Consider the following 20,668-nt stretch of genomic DNA (forward strand, 5'->3'; position numbering starts at 1 on the left):
GCTGGAGATGTTCATTTGTAGAGATCCAGATGTATCTTCCTGCGTCTCAGGCTGATTCCGTGGATATTCCTGCTGGTCTGGTACCTATCCAGCTCAACTCAGGGGACCGGCTGAAAAAGGTGTCCCCTACTCCTCCGCCATCTTAACCTCCCCCCCCCTTTCCAGTTTCTATCCCTGGACATGCCACCCTCTGATCCGTGTGAGCAGCTATGGAAAACTCTCTAAAACTGAGTGTGGAAGGGAGCCCATGAGAGGGCTGAGGGTGTCAACCCTGGGTGGAGCTCAGACTGGCCCCAATAAGGCCTCTCTGTGCAGTTTGTGTCCCCGTCACGGCCCCACGGCCCCGCCACTCACACCAGCTACCCCCCATCCACAGTGTGTTGCTTCCTCCTTTGGGGAGCATTTGAGGAACCCCCTGGGGTGTGCGAGGTGCAGAGGAGAATGCAGACATAATACAATAAAAGCCGTCTTCACCCTGATACTCAGCACCTCCCAAGGGCCAGGCACTCTGTCTTGTTATCCTCATTTCACAGACAGGGAAACAGGCTCTGAGGAGTCAGGGAACTTACCTGTGCTTCCTGCCTGAGCTGGTATGTAACCTTCTGAGATTCAAACCCTGACCTAACCCTAACTCTCCACCCTTTCCCCTAAATCAGCCATCACACTGATTTGATCTCTCTCTTTTAAAAGTTTCCATCTGGAGGAGAAGCCAAAACACCATAGGGCAGTATGCGACAGAGGGTGGCAGGCCCAGAGGCATGCAGGGGCGGTTGGGTCACAGGAGAGGCAGGACTCAGGCCCAGGAGGGCACGGGAAGGCAGGCCTCAGGGAGAAGAGGCTTCAGAGGGAGGGAGGGCAGGCCGGGGCATCTGAGTGGGCGGAGCACCAACCTGAGCAAAGGCTCCTTGCTGGGAAGACGGGTGGACGGCTAGAGCTGGCAGCAGTGTCAGACCTAAGTCTGGCTGCTGGAATCCCAGGGGCTCAGGATATCTGTGTAGGAGTGCTGGGGGGCTCCTGTTCTCCAAGGTCAAGAAGGGGACTAGGGGAGCCTGGCCTGAAGCTGCATTTGCATATCGAGCTCTGTTGTTCTATAAATTGTGTGTTCACTGAGGCGCCATGCCCCCTCCACAAAGCCTGTCTTGGTGCAGACAAGGGTTGGGGAGAGGAGGATGGAAAAGGGCCCTAAATGTGAGGCCATGTGCCCAGGGTAGGGAGCCACTGTGATTCCCAGATGGGCCATGGCAAGATGAAGCATAAAGGAGCTGTGCTCATTTATTAAGTGCCTGCTTTGAGTCACTAGATGACAGCATGAGATTTCAATCCACTTATCCACCTGGCACAGGGGTGGGGGGGTCTCAGTATCCCCATTCTTCCAGCTGAGGAAACTGAGGCTGAGACTCAAGGAAATGAGGTGACTCACTCTGGCTCTCACAGCTAGCAAGTGGAGGAGCTGAGAACCAGGTCCAAGTCTCTGCCCTCTGTGCACACTTTCTTTCCCCTGCAGCAATGTGCTGGAAGGGGTTCAACCTGGGTACAGGGGACAGGAAGACCATGTCCTGCCCAGTCACAGTCTGGCTGGACAGAGAAGATGCACACAGGAAAACACCACTCAGAAGCACCCTGTGCAAATTCTAGCGGAGGGAGGCATCTCCAGCCTCAGGCGCGCACCCCAGGGCCTTTGTCCCGCCTTCCCAGGAAGAGAGGTTTCCTCCCTGAGCAAGACTGTGCACGTCAGAGGCTGAGGCCTGGCAGCCCTGGGCCTGGGGCCGATTCCCAGCACTCTCAGGGCAGCCGGGCCAAGCTGCTGACTCACTAAACAAACCCCAGACAAGTCACTTCCCTCCCAGGCACCCAGCATGGCAATGAAAGTGGGCATCCCTGTGTCCCTGGCTGCCCAGATCTGAGCCTCCACTCCCTGTGCTAGAGCAGCCTTTCCCACCAGAGCTGACTGGCAGCTGGTTGTGTGGGGAGGTAGCTGTATGATGTGGGAGAGGAGGAAATGTGTTGTTTGAAAACTGACATTCAGAGGGGAACATAAAACCCATACTTAGAAAGTGAAAACCATGCCTATTTATTCTCATAATACACACCACTGGAAAGAAAGCTCCACACACTGCTTGGGAACATGCATGGGAGGGAGTTCTAGGGGTGGCTGGACCTCAAAAGGTGGGGATTGTGTACTTTGCTCATTCTGGTGGAAGAGGTAGGTCCTCATTTAGGGCGACTCAGACTTCTTCAGCAGACCACAGGGTGTTCACTGGGCCCAGTAACATAGGCAATGGAAAAGCAACTTCTAGAAAAGCCCACAAGAGAAAGTTCATCATCCAGTAAGAGGCATGCATTGATGCAGAAACATATTCAGGCTACATTTTCACTTTCTTAAAAAGTGAGTTACCAAACAACATAATCCCAACATTCTAAAATAAAGTGTGAAAATACTCATGTGAACACGCATATACATCTAGGGGAAAAAAGGTCTGAAAGGAATACCACACAATGTTAACAGCAGGTGTCTTTTGCGTGGAGATTATAGGGGGGAATCTCTCTCTCGTTGTATCTGTGTATTTCCAAGTTTTCTGTATGTACCTACACAGCATGTTTAAAAGAGAAAATAATAAAAGGTTTTTTAATTAGGCCTAGAGAAGGTAACTTACCAAAGGGCTGAATTTACTTCCAAAGTGAACTTAGCATCCTTATTACTGTAGAATTAACAGCCAGTTCCTTACTGTGATAGATGCAATGCATACACACACACACACACACACACACACACACACACACACACACATATATGTGTGTATATATATATATATAATCTTCCCAAATGCAATGCAGCACCAATTTTCTTCCTAATCTGCTCTGGTAGGGACAATATTACAAATAGTTTTCATTCCTGACTGATGGCCAAGGGTGGGGTATGAACGCGGGCTAGGAGGTGGCAGAAAGCCAGCGTAGAATTAAATTTTTCCAGGGATCATCAAAAGGTGATTGTCATAGAAATTTTTATCTCACCATTGATCATCTCCTGAGCTATTCCCATTGCTTCTATTTATTACCCTAATCTGAAAACTCGATATAAACCAGTACCAACTGACAGAAAAACTGAGTCACAGAGAAACAAAGCAACTTGTCTAAGATCAAACACTGGGCAGAGGACAGACTTGTAAGTGTTTGAACCATACAGAGCTGTCCTATCATCCAACAGAGGTTGATGGGACACCTACTATGTGCCTGACACAAAGTAGGGCCCATGGAATCAGAGATAAATAAGACGCCTTCCCAGATAAACACGTTCCCAGACTAGTGGGAGGATTAGAGGCTCAAAAACAGAGCGATTGCCTCATCATACTATAGAGGCTGTGTGAGAGGCCTGTGGGAATATGCAGAAGATGGGGCTGCAAACTCGCTTGGGGTGAGGACTGGGCACAGGGTAGGTCAGATGGGTGGAGGGCGTGTGGAAAAGGCTTTCTGGGAGGGGGAACACTTGAACTGGGTCCTGCGACATGAAGGACAAATCTACAGAGTGAAGATGGGGAGAAGGACTTTCCAGCCTGAGAGAACAGCCTGTGTAAAGGCACTGGGGTATGAGGAAACAGGTCCTATTTGGAAATTTGCTGTGCCCAGAACACAGGCTATGCTATGGGGAGTGAGTCAGAGGAGAAGAGGCTGGCCAGGAGAGTGGAGCTTGAAAAGTTTGTTCTCTGAAAAGTTTGGGCTTCATTTTGTAGGCAAAAGTTTAAGGAAAAGGGAGACATTTCCGGACTTACAGAACCTCTAGCAGGATTGGAGGGGGGAGGCTCAGGGTCATAGCCAGTGAGTGACGGTGGTGAGGGCCTGGAGTGGGGTTGACAGCACAGGGCCCAGAAGTCTCCGTGAACCATGGAGGAATCCCAGCATCCCTATGGTGACCAACTGCAGCCTTTGCATCAGATCATGCCTGAAGGGGAGAGCAGCTCCTGTGTCAGGGTTACATGAGGACCTGCCAGGCCGGGCTCAGATGACAGAGGCCCCTTACCTCATCCTGTCCAGACCAATAGCCTGTGTGGAGAGGTAGAAAGATCAGGTGATATGGGTATGATGGGGCAGAGTCCCAAGGAGGTGGGGCCAGGTGACATATGGGAATAGGGCCAGATCAGGTGTCTGGGGGCCTCGCGATGTAGCCTGGTGACAGAGGCTGGGCGGCCCCCCAGGGCAGCTGAGACAGGACGGGATGATGTGGTAGGAGGTGCTCAGGGCCTGGATATCAGAACCACAGCTCCAGCTCTGTTCAGTGTGATGTCTGCCCAGGGACAGTCCACCACGACCACCTCCCTAAAGACTACTCCCCGTGCTGAGGCCAGGAACAGAAAGGAGGGGAACTCCCCTCTTTTCTTTGCTTCTTTTTCACAGGCCCAGAGACGCAGAGCATCCTGACACTTGGAAACTGTTGAGTATAAGCTCCTAATTTATGGAAGCCTAGAGAGAGAAAATGATTTACCCAAGGTCACACAGCAACACAGCAGGCCAGCCCTGCAGAGCATAAAATGAAAAGGTGTAAACCCCAATCTTCTCCCTTCCCCCACCTCTCTCATCTCCGGGTATCCCATGACCAGGAGACCACCTATCAGGGAGGACCACAGAGGCCTGACAGCTCAGGTGGGAGCTCAGGCAGGATGCAGGCGGTCTTGCTGCCCAGGGAATTCCATACCTTCCTGTGCTATCCCTGGGCTCTTCAGGCTCGGCTGTGGTTGTGTGGATGCTCACCTCAGGGAGCAGGCCCCGGAGAGCATCCTCGGGCAGGGTCCCTGTCCACTTACCTGCGATGTGACCTTACTCAGCCCCTTTGCCCTATCTGAGCATCAGCTCCAGGACCTGTGATGGAGCATCATTGCACCTCTGTTGGGATTGCTGTGATGATCACATGAAATACCAGATGTGAAAGTGCTTTATAAATGGCAGTGCATCCCCAAACGTGAAAGTAGAGGGGCTGCCTGGTCACCCACATGAGTGTGCCTACTCAGGTATCTGTCCACACCAATATAGATGTTTTCTCCTAGGCGAGTGCGTGTTCATCTGTACTGGGCATTAAATACTCCCTTTAGAAACTTTGGTTACCAAGAATCAGCTTCCCAGTGAGGGCAGGGGAGAGGAGGGGTGCATTTACCAGTGGGTTGGGAAGAAGGTCTGGGGTGCGGGGAGGGCAGTGGCCCACCTGGGGCCTGGGCCCATGGGAGTGCCTATCGGTGTAGTAGGGGGTCCACCTGGTACCGGTGGTCTGAAGTCCTGGGGTGGCCTGTGTCTGTGGATGTGTCTGTGAGCAGTGCCCCTACACTTTCTGGGACTCTGTCCTTATTTCGAAACAGTGTTCTCTGAAAAGCATCTCTCCCTTGCCTTGGGAGCCTACGCACAACCCTTGTCTCCAACCTGGAGCCAAGGCACCCAGGCTCCTAGGGTGGAGACTGGCCTCGGGGGACAGGATGGTGGGTGGGAAACAAGAAGAGGATGCTCTCTATGGGCAGAAGAGAGGGGAGCATGAAGCCAGGCCAGCCCAAGATGACACTGAAGAGTAGGTGCTCTCCCTCTAGTCCCCTCCCTCCCTCAGTGGGGATGGGCTGCCCTCAGGGAGCCCAACCCTCTTCAGCGATGGCCACTGTTCCTGCTGCTCCAGGACTGCCCAGAGTCCAGGCCTCGATAATGAATGCTGGGAAGGAGGCAGGCCTTTAGCTCCCACATGGCTTGCCCCTCCTAGTTACAGGCAGGGAGCATGCTTAGAAAGGGTCAGAGATTCACCGCAGCCACACAGCCTGTCAGGGCAGAGCAGGGCAGGGGCTGGGTCTCTGGGGCCCTCTTGGCATCTCGCCTCCCAAGCCCTCCACATTCGGTGCCCTTGGACAGTTGGCCAGGTGGGAGCGGGCTGCTGTGTGGACTGACCGTGAGTAAAGGGACCAGTTTCCTAGGCCCCAACTCCAGGCATGAGATCTGACAAACACATGAAAGCTTTGCAGTCACTGCCCCCCTTGGAAATGGTTGACTTTGGAGCAAGAAGACTTCCGCTCTTGGGGGATTTGGACAGTGGGGCCCTGAGACAGACCAGAGTCCCTGGGCCTGGAGCCTGAGTGCTCTGAAGGTGGGAACCTCTGGGCTGCTGGGCCCCAGCCTCATTTCCTGTGGCTGCGGTGGGGACAGGGGTGGGGGAGGAAGGCTTAGCCTGGGCGAGCTAATCTGGAGAAGTGATTTTCCTCCTCAGCCAGTCCCTCCCTGGGCAGGGCTCTGGGCGAGAAGGTAGGCCCAGCCAGGGCTCCCAGGGAGGGGCTGGCTTATCAGGCAGGAAACACTGGGCTTGGGCCACATCCTCCTCCTCCTCCTGGTCACAGCAGCTCCCATGGGCAGGAAAATACTCAGCAGCCTGGCTGCTCCTCCGCCCTCTCAAAGCCCCTCCTCCACGCCTTTGCTCTCTTCTTCATCGTGCAGTCACTGGAGAGGTGGCGTGGAGTGCCATGGCCTGCTGCCCTTGGAGCTGTGCCCTGGCACCCTGGCCTCCCAGCCACTCTGCCGCCCCTGACCCCCCCTGCTGCCTTTCGGGGTCCCTACAGCCAGGACACAGGCAGGGAGCGTGGGGGGGGGTGTAGTCAGGGATGGCAGAAACACAACACAGGGTTCCACTGGTTCCCAGACAGGTCTGGGTGGGCTTGTTGAGCCCCTGTGAGCCAGCCTCTGGCCCTTGGAAGCCACCACTTGTCCCCTGAAGTGTCTGGGAACCCTAGGGTTGTGTGCCTGCCTCCCAGCAGAGTGCACTGGGATTTTGTCCTCTGGGAGGCTTGTTTCCAGCCTCCGTCTCCTGGGCCAGCACCCACCAAGACCAGCTGGGTTTCAAGAAGCACAAGAAGAAACTTGGGAGGTCTTCTGAAGGACTGCTAACCCACAGTGCTCCTGCCTCCCCTCCCATCCTATTCCCAGGACTCCTTCTTCCCATTACCCAGCACTCCTGCACCTATGCCACTAGCCCCTGCCCACTGCTAAGACCCCCTCCCCATCCATCAGAGAGAGCCGTGGGGGGCACCCTCGCCCACAGCCCAGGCTAACCCTGTTTGGCTAAGGAAGACTGACCACCTGGGTCCTGAAGGGTCTCACCCCTCACCTCCCCATCGCTACCCTCCCCCGACAGCCCTGCACTCGCTTCTACTCTCACAGCCTGCTCTCAGGCAAGTCCCCTGACCTCTCTGGGCCTCCATTTCCTTTCTCATCAAACCTGGGGGTTGACAGCATGATAATAATGATTCCTTCCAGCTCTGACCTCCATGATTTGTTTCAAGGTCACAGAATTAGAATGAGAAACTCCTAATTTCAAGCCCCATGTTCTTTCCAGTAAAAATGTAACTATTCTGTTTACTTGAGGACACCCCCGGCGGAGTGATGGTCATCATCAGAACAAATCACTTCATTGTAGATTAAAGATTACACACTTGCCCTGACCTTCACAGTGCCCTGAGATGTGGCACTGATGCTTCTGCTTTTCAGGGAAGGGAATGAAGAAAAAGCAGGTTCCAGGACTTGTTGGGTTGGAATGGAAGAGCTCTGCACCTCCCTGGCTTCTCTGACATGATAAGAACTAGTCAGCATGGAGAAACACAGGCCAGAGCAGGCAGATGCCTGTGGCCACCTGCCCCTTTCTCATGACCTGTTCTCCAAGGAAGTCACAACTCCACCTTTAAGTTTTGTCATCAGAACCTCCAAGATGCAACAGCAAGCTCCCTGAGGCCTCTGGAGGCTGCAAACTCTTCATTCATCAGAATCCAGTGATTTTTCCAGAATCCACTGGAACATTCCTGTTGTTTTAAGGCCCCCCTTCACTTGTTCCAGACCTGTGTCACCCCATAGCCCCTCAGAGTGATGGAAGAAGAGTGACCTGTAGAAAGACGGTGAGCAGGACCAGGGGACCCATCATGTGACCTAGCTGTGTGACCCTCTGAGAAATAACTACACCCTATGCCTACACACAGAACATTCCAAAAGTGCCCACAGAGTCCACGCTCCCACTCCCTGGTGAAATCCCCAGCCTCCCTCTCTTACGTAGCATACAAAGAGACCTTCCTCCTCCTGCCCCTCCAACATCCCTACAAAGTTCAGCATCTGATTAAGGGAATGCAGACCTCAGAGAGGACCTGGAGGAAACTGCACCCTACCCAGGCCTCAGACATAGTCCCACACTGAAGAGTAGAGGAGCAGGACCACCAGCCTACAAGGATGAGGATGACCTGGGCAAAGTGGGGACAAACGTGTCCCTCTCCACAGATGACATCAAGCCTACAAGGACTTGGACTAAAGCAGGAAGGATTTAGGTGAAGTACAAGAAAGAACTTTCTGATGATGGAAGTTGTTAGACTAGCTTACAGAGAGACAGATCCCTTTTTCTGAAGGGCTCAGATCAGACAGAAAGCCATCTGCCAAGAGTGGCTAAGCGGCAGCCCTCAATAGAGGTGGGAAAATGGTCTAAATGACCCCATGGTCTCCTCCAATCCCACTCAGCGTCCAGTCAAGGAAACTGAGTGAGTCATCTGTAATCCCCTTAGCCATGTAATAGGAGTCCTTTTCCCTTATTTATCTCACACAAGCAACCCCAGTAGGACAATCACATGGCTCCAGATTTTTCAAACTAGTAACAGCCTCCAAGCCTAAAAACAAACAAACAAACAAACAAAAAACCAAAAAAAAACCCCAAACCAAAACAAAAAAAAAAACCCAACCACTAAATTGTTTAAAGAAATCTAAAATAGACAATAGGTATCCTGTACATGCATACAAAGCTTAAAATTTCTCAAGTGTCTACAAATTCACCATCTCCTTAGATGAGAGAACAGGTCCGGGGATTTACTCAAGTTCCCATCAAAATCCAATGATGGGGTAAGGTCAGACACTTGCCTCCAGGTCCAGGCATTTTCCAGATACCCTCCTAGAGTGTTTAGAGCTCTGAGTGCCCTGTGAATTCAGGCTGCAGTGCTGATTGTGTTCTGAGGGACTCTGGAACCAACCTAGCTGCTTTGTTGACAGAATAACCCTTTCCCCTACATAGTACCTTGATGCTCAGAGAAGGGCATGCCATCCATTGTGGTGTCTGGGGAAAGGAACACTCACAATTTGCCGATGGAAACCAGCAGCGAGCACGTAATAGGTCCTTAGGAAGACAAAGCCACCATGACAAGTGAAGCCAATTGAGCATGGTCAGATTTTAGTCAGTCATAAGTAGTCTTCAGAATTCTTCCTGTTAAGAGTTAATTCATCTTTGGAATTGAATGGCGGCATTTTGTGCCTTAGCTATCAATTGAGACTCTTTGGGAAACCCAACAAACAAGCAGTTTGAAGCAAAAGCTGTAAACTTGTTCGTACGTCCAGATGTGGTGATTCCCTGTTGGAAGTCAAGCCAAAGACATAAACAAGGAAATGTTCACTGCAGTGTTACTTATAATGGAAAAAAATAAAAGTAGAAGATCTAAGAGCAAGGGAGCAGTCAAGTCAATTAAGCTACAGTAATGTTCTGAAATACTGAGCCATCATCAAAAATAATAATATGAGGATAATTATCAATACGGCAAAACTTCTATGTTTTTCTATGATTTTTGAGAGAATAAAGCCAAATACCAGCAGTATCTATATCTACACTGTGATCACACCAGGTACAATTTTGAACACACAAATACAAGCCTGGAAAGTTCAGGATACCAAAATGAGCATATCAAAAATAGTTATGTCAAAGTCATGGAGTGGCTAATTTTTCTTTTTTCCAAATTGCTGTTTCAACTGACAAGAAAACACTTTTTGCAGAAAAAATAAGTTTAATAGCACAGGAAAATGTTTACCTAATATTAATGAATAAAAATATCTACTATAAGAGACATATGTCTACGTAGAGCTAGACAAAAACAAAATTCTAAAGACTGGATGGACCTGTGTAAAAAAATTAACAGCAATGTCTTGAAGTTGTGGATAAGAGATGATCTTTTTTTCTCTAAACTTTCTACAAAGACTGTCTCTTTTGAGAATTTAAATATCAGTAGAAGATAGATGATAGACAGATATGGATGGATGGATGGGTCAGGTGGGTGGATGGATGGATGGAAGGAAGGATAGATTAAAAAAGATGATAGATGATAGATAGATAATAGACGATAGATAATAGATAGATAATAGATAAATATATCACTTTTCTCCCTCCTTCTCTCCTTTCCTACCCTCTCCCTTCCTTCCAAATCCCTTTCACTGAGGAAATCAAGAGATAATTTTCAAAAGGAAAGCAGGCAGTTACAAATGTTACCAACCTCAGCTCTATTCCGCTGCTCTAGAACGGGTTGGGAGAGGAGATTGTCCTGCGGTCCCCTTGTGCCCATTCCTGGCCTGTTTACTACAGGCTACAGTCTAGCGGTTGAGAGTGAATAGCCAAGGATGCATCACATCCAGCCTGAGCCCTGAGAATGAGACACACACAAAGGCTCTAGGGTGTTGGTGTCCAGAGAGATGGGCAGGGAAATAGGGACCCAGGAGGTTTTAGGTCTTTATCACCAAGATGAACTGGAATACCTCAGACGTTTATTTATTATTCATTCATATTACATTTGAGCAGCTACTCTGTGTCTGTCCTGCTGGGGAAGATGCATGTGGGTGGATGATTCCATTGCCAAGCATTAAGTGCCGTTACCAAAGTCTGCTCAAGACCTACAGGAGTTCAGTGACTGGCCCCTCTGCCAGGCAGGCTTGGGGACATGTAAGCTGGACTTGGATGGTGTGTGGGATGTCATCACACAGGTGATGGGAGTGAGGGTCTCCCCTGTAGGGGAAGAGCACCAGGATAAGCACAGAAGTATGGGAAAGGAAAACATTTCAGAGAACAATAGGTTTTCTGTGCAGTAAGTACCCAATGGTGGGTAGGGAGATGCTGTGCAAGGCTTCTGGAAAGAGGAAGAAAGTTAGCCATAGGGGGACTCACATGGGGCCAAGCCAGGTGTTGTGGGCCCTGAAGCTCATACAGTTGGGAAGGTAGGGGTGGGGGGGCTGGCATATGAATATATTATCGGGGATAATAAGTGAGAAGCCCAGAAGCAGGAACCTCATTGCATTCACATGACCCCACTTCTGTGCTCCCCCTGGGTGCCATGGGCGGTGAGCAGATACTGAAGGATCTGAGGGAGGAAGGAAATAGTCACATCTACATTTGAGAAAAAAAGGGCAATCGTGCAGACCCATCAATTCTCATCAGTCAAAGCAAAGGTGCTCTTGCCACTGGGGACAGGTGGGTTCTCAGAATGGGCAGCTAAAACTCCAAAATACTCCTGGCTTCCGGGCACAACTGTTTCACTCATGGCTGAGCAGGAGTGAAAGAGCAGCCCCGTCGCCTGCCTGTTTCCTGCCCTCCCAGCAGCGGGGACAGCGCTCCTGCCCCCACAGTATGTCCTGGAACGAAAAATGCCCGTTTGGCAGTGCTGCGGGCCCATGTCCTGTGCAGACACTGCCCGACGCGTCCTCCAGACAGCTGGTGACCCTGCAGACTGCCACTGTCAGCCAGCCACGGCGGTGGGCCTAGACAGCAATGAATTCGGGTTTCATCTAACTCTGACTCTGTAATATCCTTTTTGCTCATTCTTTCCCCGGGGCTGTGAGAGGTATGAATTGGACTGCATGCCATTCCATGCCATGGTGAGGCGCTAAAAGAGGCATGAAGCCGCTAGACTATTGGACTGACACTGCCAACAAATGGATCTGATGAAGGGCTGGAACTCCAGCCTCCTCCACCAACTGAGTGGGGTGAGCTAAACTGCACCAGCTCCCACCCTGGGCCTCCGTGTCCCTGGCACAGTGGGGTGGATGGATGGCAGGGCCCCACCTGGGACCGTGGGTGAGGATTAGCCCATAAAACTTGCCGTAAATTTCCTTACATCTATAAAGTGCTATTAAAGTAATGACTATAGATTATGATCAGAATTGAAGGATGAACATATGCCCATTTGGGCCCTCCCAGAACCTACTCCTTGCCGCAGAGAGCCTGGGAGAAGACATGGCTACCCTAGACTTGAACAAGTTACAACTGCTTCCCCATGGAGAGAAGCCAGGCAGGGCGCCCTGCAAGGGGATTGAGTGATCATCAGCTTTTTCCAGGCACTTTCTGGCTGGGATTTTAATCCTAAACCTCACAAGATGTTACATCCTTTAATTACCAATCCAGGGGCTTCTCTGCCTTCTCCACAACATTCCACCGGGTTTTGAAAGCCTGTGATGTCTTGTTATACCACATCGATAAGTGCACAGTAAAGAGAGAAAGCTAGGTATTTTTCTAGATTATTTCAAAGAAGGAAAAAACGTGGCAGCCTTAAGGAAGCAATTGGGCAGAACTTACGTCCTATCTTCAGAGCACATGATAATCACTTCATTCCGCTTTGCAAGTGTGAAGTCACCCTGAGGAGAAAATGGTTCTGCAGGGAGGTTATGAACTGCTCTTTTCTTTCAATAGTCTCAATAACAACACTGTTTCTAACTAGGCTTTATCTCTTTACCATAATTCATAAAATAAAATAAACCAACCCTGCAAGATAACTTTTTAAAATAAAAAAATTGATGTAGAAAGTATTTTGACCAGTACTAGAAAGGAGAACTGGGCATAACATCTACGCCTCCCTGGAAAACCTTTTCTGTTTGCAAAACTATATTTCAAATGATAGAATGGTCATGGTACAAAAACATTTATTTAAATTAAATATTTTAGACAGATCAATACCTACAACCGTTCCAAAGCATGTGTAGTTCTTACAAAAAAAAAAAAAAGGAACAGTTTAGCTTAATGTCTGTGGTAACGGTTTACAAGATTATTAATACACATTCTGGACTGCACCATACTGTCAATGATTTACTATTTATTACCAAATGTCATATACAGCAATAGCATAAAGATTAATTATATCTTATAAGTAATTTTATAGCAGGACCTTGGAAGAAAAAACAAGGATCTCTCAACAATATAAAATATAAGCTAAAAATAGGAGAATATATAAAACACTTACATATTTCATACAGACAATAATACACTGTAATTAAAAGACAAACAACTGTCCTTTCCCTCATTGCTAGGTATGTTCCTTCAAAGGAGGTTTGAGAGAGGGATGGAAATGTTTTGGGTCAGGGCTCAGAAACATTTTCTGAATCACAGTGCCTTTCTGTTCTTTGGGAAGTCAGTCTAGTGAAGGGGAAGTTGTTTTGAAGTGTTAGCTGAAGATGTTCCCAAGAACCAGCTGTCTGGCGAGGAGAATGAGTTCCCATCTCAGCCATGGGAATCATGTTTAGGATTTTTAAGCCAGGGGATCTTTGAATCCATGGGCAACTCAGGGGTGGAGGAAGAACAGAGAAGAAGAGAAAAAGAAACCCTGGGAAAGGAAAAAGGGGAGAAGGAAGCTCCTTCTGCACCTACAGAGGGGAGAGTACGTGGAAACTTTGCTCAAGAAATGAACACATTTAGATTGGAGGTAAGTGATGTTGCTGTGTAGAAATTCTTTTTAGGTTCCCTGCTCTTTGGGTCATTCGGAACAGGGAGTTGACAAGGCATTGCCAATATCAACAAAAGTATCTGGTTTAGGCTGCACAGACATGCGTTTAAGGGTGTGCACGAAGGTGTGTGTGTTGTGTGTGTCCCACATACACTGCATATATCCAGGCTGTGTATATTCTCTCGAAATGTGTGTGATTAAAAAACATATCTTAAAAAATAGGTTTAAAAACCAGTGGCTTGAATTCAATCTCATTTTCAGTAAAGCAGTCAACCCTAGTGGTTAATTTCCCAAATCAAGACGAATGTTGTCTCTCAAATTGGAAGAGTCCTTTTGAAAGACCATGATCATTTTGGAGGCAGTGCGAGTGCAGAAAGCCGTGTGTTCTAGGGCTGCGCACACGGAAGTATCACCAGGTTGGACGTTAATGAACTTACTAAGACAAACTTTGTTTCCCTTTTAATTAGCCTTGAAAGAATCCTGGATCAGAAAACCCTGGAGCAGAAGGGTTTGTCCCCTTAGGTGTCAAGTCTGTCCCCCACTTTACAGATTGGGGGAGGGGCTGGAAGGGGAAGAGAGCCAAGTGCGTTTCCACCAGCCCTCCGAGGCAGAACTGGGACCGGATCTGGAGTCCTCTGGATCCCAGCCCTCTCCTCACCTGGAGCACCCAAAGATCAGGACGGCTGCACCCCATCGGTCTGGGTCAGAAGCTGGAGAGGAGTTGTGAATGCCGCTGAGATTGTCACACAGTTGTTTCCGTGTGGGGTACCGGGAGAAGTAAATGAAAATCTACCGGTTAACCATCTTTCGGCAACTACCTTGCCTTATTCCCAGGGTGTAGCCAATGAGAACCCATTTGAAGGAATATACTAAAAATGTAGGCGGCAGGGAGTGAAGGGACACTCCGATCTGCAGAGCCCCGTTCTGCCCCGCGGACAGTTCAGACCTGCACACCCCGGGCGGTCGGAGGAAAGCCGGTAGCACTACGCGGTCGCCTCTGCTCAGCGCGCGGGCAGCAGAGGGCTGCGGCGAGGCAGGGCTGGGCTGGCTGCCTCGGACTCTATGATACGCTGTAGCTGTTGTAGTACGTGGCCGTGGCATCAGCCAGCACGGAGATAAGGCTGGTCTCTGTGGGGCCTGTTGATGTCACCTGGGAGACCGGGACATGCCCACTGAGGGCCACAGCCCCTGCAGCAGAGTCTGGGTGGCCAGGAGTGTTCAAATACTGGTCGAACTCATTGCGATCCATGTCCCCCAGGAGTTCCACCTGGCTCAGCTGATCCAGGGCATCAAAGCCGGGGTGCTCGGGAGGGGGGGAAAGCTGGCCCAGGTGGGCGTGAAGGTTGGAGTGGAGAGGGGGGTAGGTGGCAGGGGAGTAATAGGCAGGAGACGGGGGACAGGCAGGTACAGTGGACATCATAGAGACGCCCGGGGACTGGCCGAGGGCCAGGGAGCCCAGGGGGTGGCCGCAGTGGAGGGGGCTGGGGGCGTACTCCGGTGAGTAAGTGGGCCCCGGCAGGTGGGGGATGCGGCGGGAGTGCGCATGCTCCTCCTGGCAAGGGGAGGAGAAGAAGGTCTGCTCCGGCTCCAACACGTCTAGGGGCGACATTTCCGGGGGCGTGGGCAGCCCGTACGGGTAAGTGTCCACACTGCCCGGGGTGCCGCCGCCGCCAGTCGGCCCGTCGTGGTAGCAGCCCCGCAGGCTGGGCAGGGCGGAGCCCGGAGAGTACTCACCCCTGTCCTCCTTCTCCCCCAGCGCCCCGCGGCCGCCGCCCCGCTTCTCAGGCAGAGCGTTCTGGTCTCGGGAGAGGGAGTTCAGGAGGAAGCCCGGGTCCACGCGCTTGCAGAGGCGCTTGGCCTGCTTCTTCCTGCGAGGGCGGTACTTGTAGTTGGGGTAGTCCTGCATGTGCTGCAGGCGCAGCCGCTCCGCCTCGTCCACGTAGGGCCTCTTCTGGGACAGCGTCAGCGCCTTCCACGACTTTCCTGCTCACACAAGTCAGAGAAGGACACTTTCAGCATCTGAGCGGCTTGGGGAGGCCGCTGCACCTGTCTCAGACGCTCGTGCCTCCCAGCGTCCACACTCGCACGTGCCGTCCGCCTCCGTCCCCCATCCCGCATCCCACCCGCGGTTCCCCCCTCTCCACAAAGGCCACAAACGACACCGCACTCTTCGCACCCTCCCCCCCCTCCCCGCGCGCTCCTAGCCCAGACCCCGGCACTGCGAGGCCAAACCTGCTTGCATCCTGAAAAACCAGTACCGCCAACTACGCACATGGTCACTTCACCTGTCCTCTAAAAGCCTCTAGAAAACGCAAACGTATAAATAATGCGGGATTCACAGTGAAAGGCCCACCAGACCTAATGTCAGACATACGATAAAAATATATTTATCATTGATAAACGATCACATTGATCTGGGCTTTTTTTTTACACTATGTGGACCAAGCCTAAGCATTTGTGCGTTTTAATGAAAACTCTGCCTTTGCTGATTATCGCTCTCTCAGGAAGTGATGCTATTTATTTATGGCATAAATCCCATAGGCCTTCTTGTGAGGGAACTCAGGCTCAGTCCATCACTTCACAGATGTAAATAAATTACAGGATCTCACTTAGGGGACAGTTATCCCTCACATCTGAAGGTGAGTTAGGACCCTGCCATGTGAAGCCCATTGCCAGAATGCTAGCCTCTGCCGGCAGCATGCACAGGCACACGCGCACACACAGTGCATGCACACACATGTGTGCACACAAACACAGGTGCACAAGCACGCACGCACTCATGATAAGGCTTCCTGCTCTCTACCTAATTAGTACCCTTCGACTGTGGCAGGGGGTTAATTGCTCAGTCATTGACTCTTCTTCTTTTTTAAGATTTTATTTGTCAGAGAGAGAGAGCACAAGCAGGTGGAGCGGCAGGCAGAGGTAGAAGCAGGCTCCCTGCTGAGCAAGGAGCTGGATCCCAGGACCAGGGCATCATGACCTGAGCAGAAGGCAGACGCTTAACCGCTTAACCGACTGAGCCACCCAGGCGTCCCATCATTGACTCTTCTTATAGAAGCAAATTCTTTGACTTCCCTCGGTCTCTATTTTCCTCACTATAAAACGTACTGTGATACTATACAATTCAAACTCTCTCTTTAAGAATTATCTCAGGCTTGTAGCCCACTGGTGCTAAAGTGCTGGTTTCACTTGGATTCTCTATTCATCCTTACTCCTTTCAGTGTTGTTTTGTAAATTACTTTAGCTTCTCTCTCTCATCTGTCAGCACATTCATTGCACATCTCTCTGGCTGCTGGTTTTCTGAAGGTCATTTCTGGACCTCCCCAGGTGGACTTGGGATTCTGCAACTTTGGATTCTGCACACACACACACACCCGACTCTAATGTATCCTGAAGTTTGAGACCTACTAGCTTGGAGGGAGTACCCCCATCCCCAGGCCCTGTAAGAAAGGGGCCATATGTCCCATCCAGAACCCCCGGCACAGGGCCCAGTACAGAGCTGTGTGTCCTGCCGCCTTGGTACCCGCACTGGCAGACTCCACATGCCTGGCCCTCAAAGGGCACTGGAGGAGGCAATTATTAAAGGGCGCTCTACCATTGGGATGAGAGTTTATAAGGATTGTGACAGAGTCGTCAATTAATATAATTAGCTGTCACTTAAAAGGGCAACTCAAAAAGTGTCAGGACCTCTGGGTTTGGGGTTGGTCAGCAGTTCCCAGCCTGTGGCTGAGACTGCAAAGTTGTTGCAAGAGGCCCAAGATCCTGGCACACCCTGCACCCCGTCTGTGGACTGAATATAAAATGTGACTCTAGCTTTTAAGTGTACACACATGTCGTAGTATTAATAAAATAATCATTTTAGATGTCATTAAATGTATAACTGTGCTTATGTGCCTTCTTATTCATAGTGTCCTAAAAATAGTAGTGCTACTAAGTGAAGGTTTTAATGTTGAAGCTTGGAAAGCTTATTGTCAAAAAAGTCGGGGACTCTTTCCTAGGTCAGAAAAGAAAGGGCTGGGCAAGAGCATGGGGTGAATCATTCTGCTGCCTCCCTATGAAGAGGTGTAGAAAGTCTATATTTTTTTTTTTAAAGATTTTTTATTTATTTACTTGACAGAGATAGAGACAGCCAGTGAGAGAGGGACACAAGCAGGGAGAGTGGGGAGAGAAAGAAGCAGGCTCACAGCACAGGAGCCTGATGTGGGGCTCGATCCCATAACGCCGGGATCACGCCCTGAGCCGAAGGCAGACGCTTAACTGCGGTGCCACCCAGGCGCCCCAGAAAGTCTATATTTTTAAAAGCCCCTTGCCCAGGGCCAGGGGCTGTGTGGTTAAGCAGGAAGGAATCAGTGTCTTTCCTGCAAAATGAATTATAACCTCTGGAAGCCTAAGGGCAAATCTCCAGCAGGGATCTGTTCACAAGAGGCATTATTTGTCAGGTAGGACCTTTCACATGCCTGTCCCCTGGGAGCAGGGAGCCTCAGTCCTGCAAGGCTCCCCAGCCTGAGCTCCTCTCCCACCTCTGGCCTGGGCCCAAAAGGGAAACCTCACTGGATCCTGGTCACAGGAGCTGCGCTTGAACAAAAGGCACAGTGCCTGGGCCCACCAAAAAAAAAAAAATGTTGAGCCACCCATGTGGCTCAGTCCTTAAGTGTTTGCCTTCAGCTCAGGTCTTGATCCCCGGGTCCTGGGAGCCGGAGTTGGGCTCCCTTCCCAGTGGGAAGCCTGCTTCTCCTTCTCCCACTCCCCTTGCTTGTGTTCCCTCTCTTGCTGTCTCTCTCACCCTCTGTCAAATAAATAAATAAAATCTTTTTTAAAAATGTTGAGGGACCCACAAAGAAAGTGTTTTCATTTCTTTAAAAAACTGAAGAAAAAGTGAACTTTTAGGTAAATGCTTTACTGCTGTATATATTAATATATTTGTCCTCATCCCCACGCAGTATGAAATATAATTTTAAATAGTTTTTATGTAGGAAGAGGCTTACTAAGACAACTGACCCACCAGTGTGTCCTGGGCATATCTCACCAGGGGACTGGGCCATGGGTATGAGACGTTTTGAAACCAGCAGCTTTGAAAAAGGGCATCTACAGGGCAGGAGGGACCCTCTCTGCAGGCCTGTAGGTTTAGCCAGGTGGGTGGGTGACAGCCCTCACTCCAGGGTTTGGAGCTTTGGTGGGAAAAGGAAAAAGACTCAGTTGGGGGGGGGTGTGGATGGGGAGGGTTAGGACAGCCTCCAGCCTCGGGTGGCCACATACTTTCCCTTGTCCCACTGTGCCTACAAAGGTTTCCACAATTTAAAATGAATAAAACCTCGGTGGAAGGGCAAAAGGGTTAGGAATAGAGTGGAGTTGAAAGTAGTCAGCTCCAGACGTGGGAAAGAAGAAACCCCGACGAAAACCCAACTCGAACTCTAAATTTTCCGACGTGGCCTAAGTCCCTTCTCTGGTCTCCTCCCATCTGGCTTGTCCAGGTCCCTAGGCCCGTTGCCCCTGCTGGGACCGCGCAGCAGCACTCGGAAAGTGGCAGGATCCTGGACAGACCTCAGTGGCCGCCCTGAGCATCCCAATCACAGTATCTCTGCTCCTGCGATTGAGAAATACATAATCGAATCGAGTCTATTTGCGTACTTCAGGTTTCCCTTGACGAATATTCGTTAATAATAGTTAAAACCTCCTTCTGTGATTGTGCCAGTGGTAAAGTTCAGGGAATGGAGGGTTTCCCGCTTCGGTATTCCTAGCAAACACCGGTTCCACCCAGCCTCTGCGTTTCCGTCCTGACCTGTGTGCGTGCAGGTCCCGGTCGCCAGGCGACCGGGGCCTGGCCCGAGTCGGCCCCGCCTGTCCCCTGGGACCCCAAACTCCGCTCCTGTTCCCGCGAGTGGGTTTCCTGGCCCACCCCACCGGGCCGCATGGTTTCGCTTTGGGCCTCCTCGAGGTGTCCCTGCTCTGAATCCCGGTCACTGCGCGCATACCCACGCTCGCACAGATGCCCAGCCTCGCGAGCGCCAGCGCTCCCCGAGCCTCCCCACACGCTGGGTCGTCCCCAGGCTCCGCGCTCTCGCAGGACCCCTACCCAGCCCCCAGCCGCGAGGCCCGGGGACCCGCCTCTGCCCGCGCCCCCGGCCCGCCGACCTCCCCGGGCGCCACGCCCGCCCTCGCGTTTACTCACCCAGCATCTTGCTGAGCTCGGCGTTGTGTAGGTCCGGGTTCTGCACCGCCAGACGTTTCCTCTCGTCCTTGGCCCACACCATGAAGGCATTCATGGGCCGCCGGATACGGCTCTCCGAGCCCTTGTCCCCCGGCGGGCGAGGGGCGGCCGGCGGCGACAGCCCATCCGACAGCTCGGCTTCCAGGGCCGGGCAGTCGAGCCCCTCGGGCCACGGGTAAGCTCCCAACAGCGAGGCCATGGCCGCACGGGGGTCCCCTCGCTTCGCCTCGCAGGGCAGGCTCTGACCTGGCCCTCGCACGGGTCGGGCGTCCAACTTGGCTGGCAGCCGCAGCCCGTCCCTTTATTTATCAGCTTCGGGCGGCCGCGTCCTCCAATGACTCTCGAAGGCGGCGCGGCCCCTCCCCCCGTCTCCGCGCGGGCCCACTCCCTGCGTCCTGGGCCACCGCGTCCCCGCTCCGACCTGCCAGGAGGGGGAGAGGGGAGGGAGGGCCACTTCCCCGCACCCGCCCCGGCCCGCCCCTCTGCCTTCCGAGTCCCTCCCGGGAATCCGCGCCTGGCCGCCTCCCGTCCTGCCCGCGCTGGGTGCAGGTGTCGCAGAGCTGGGAGGCGGACGCCGCCCGCAGTCACCTCGCCCTGGAGCGGGAGCCAGACTCCAGTGCCCTGTCCCGACTGGCCGTGGCCTCTCCCAGCCACACTCCACCAACTCCTCCCGCGGCTGGAATCCCATGAAGAACCTAAGTCAAACAGGTTTCGCTAGCCTGGCCGAGCGCTAGAGATACTGAACATGAATCCCCCCAGAGCGGCCTGTGAACCGCTCTGAAGAGAGCATTCCTACTCTTCTAAAATGACCCGGGCTTCAACAACCTCGCTCCCAGTCAACTTTGGCGGCCAGAGACTGGCAAGGACTACGGATGCACCCAGCATGGACTTCTAGGCGGTGCTCACCGAGCCCCCACTCCCCAACCTGACGCCCCAGGGAGTCCCAGGCTGTCTTGAG

The 20,668-nt window shown here is 51.7% G+C and overlaps 1 protein-coding gene across 1 annotated transcript; it reads right to left on the reverse strand.

The window, feature by feature from the left end:
- Window positions 1-13,629: 13,629 nt before the first annotated feature.
- Window positions 13,630-20,124, reverse strand: SOX7 (SRY-box transcription factor 7). Its single transcript, XM_011216637.3, has 2 exons — window positions 19,672-20,124; window positions 13,630-15,485 (listed from the first exon to the last, which is right to left on the reverse strand). Exons 1-2 carry the CDS (start codon window positions 19,907-19,909, stop codon window positions 14,563-14,565), a joined length of 1,161 nt encoding a protein of 386 aa, XP_011214939.2. The 5' UTR covers window positions 19,910-20,124; the 3' UTR covers window positions 13,630-14,562.
- Window positions 20,125-20,668: the final 544 nt, after the last annotated feature.

Source organism: Ailuropoda melanoleuca, chromosome 5, assembly GCF_002007445.2.
Source record: "Ailuropoda melanoleuca isolate Jingjing chromosome 5, ASM200744v2, whole genome shotgun sequence".
Taxonomy (NCBI): domain Eukaryota; kingdom Metazoa; phylum Chordata; class Mammalia; order Carnivora; family Ursidae; genus Ailuropoda; species Ailuropoda melanoleuca.

Excerpts from the sequence above, each read along its gene's own strand:
- SOX7 (XM_011216637.3), bottom strand. The coding sequence starts at position 19,909 with ATGGCCTCGCTGTTGGGAGCTTACCCGTGGCCCGAGGGGCTCGACTGC. Across the intron at positions 15,486-19,671 it reads CGAGCTCAGCAAGATGCTGG|GAAAGTCGTGGAAGGCGCTG; the intron begins GTGAGTAAACGC and ends TTGTGTGAGCAG.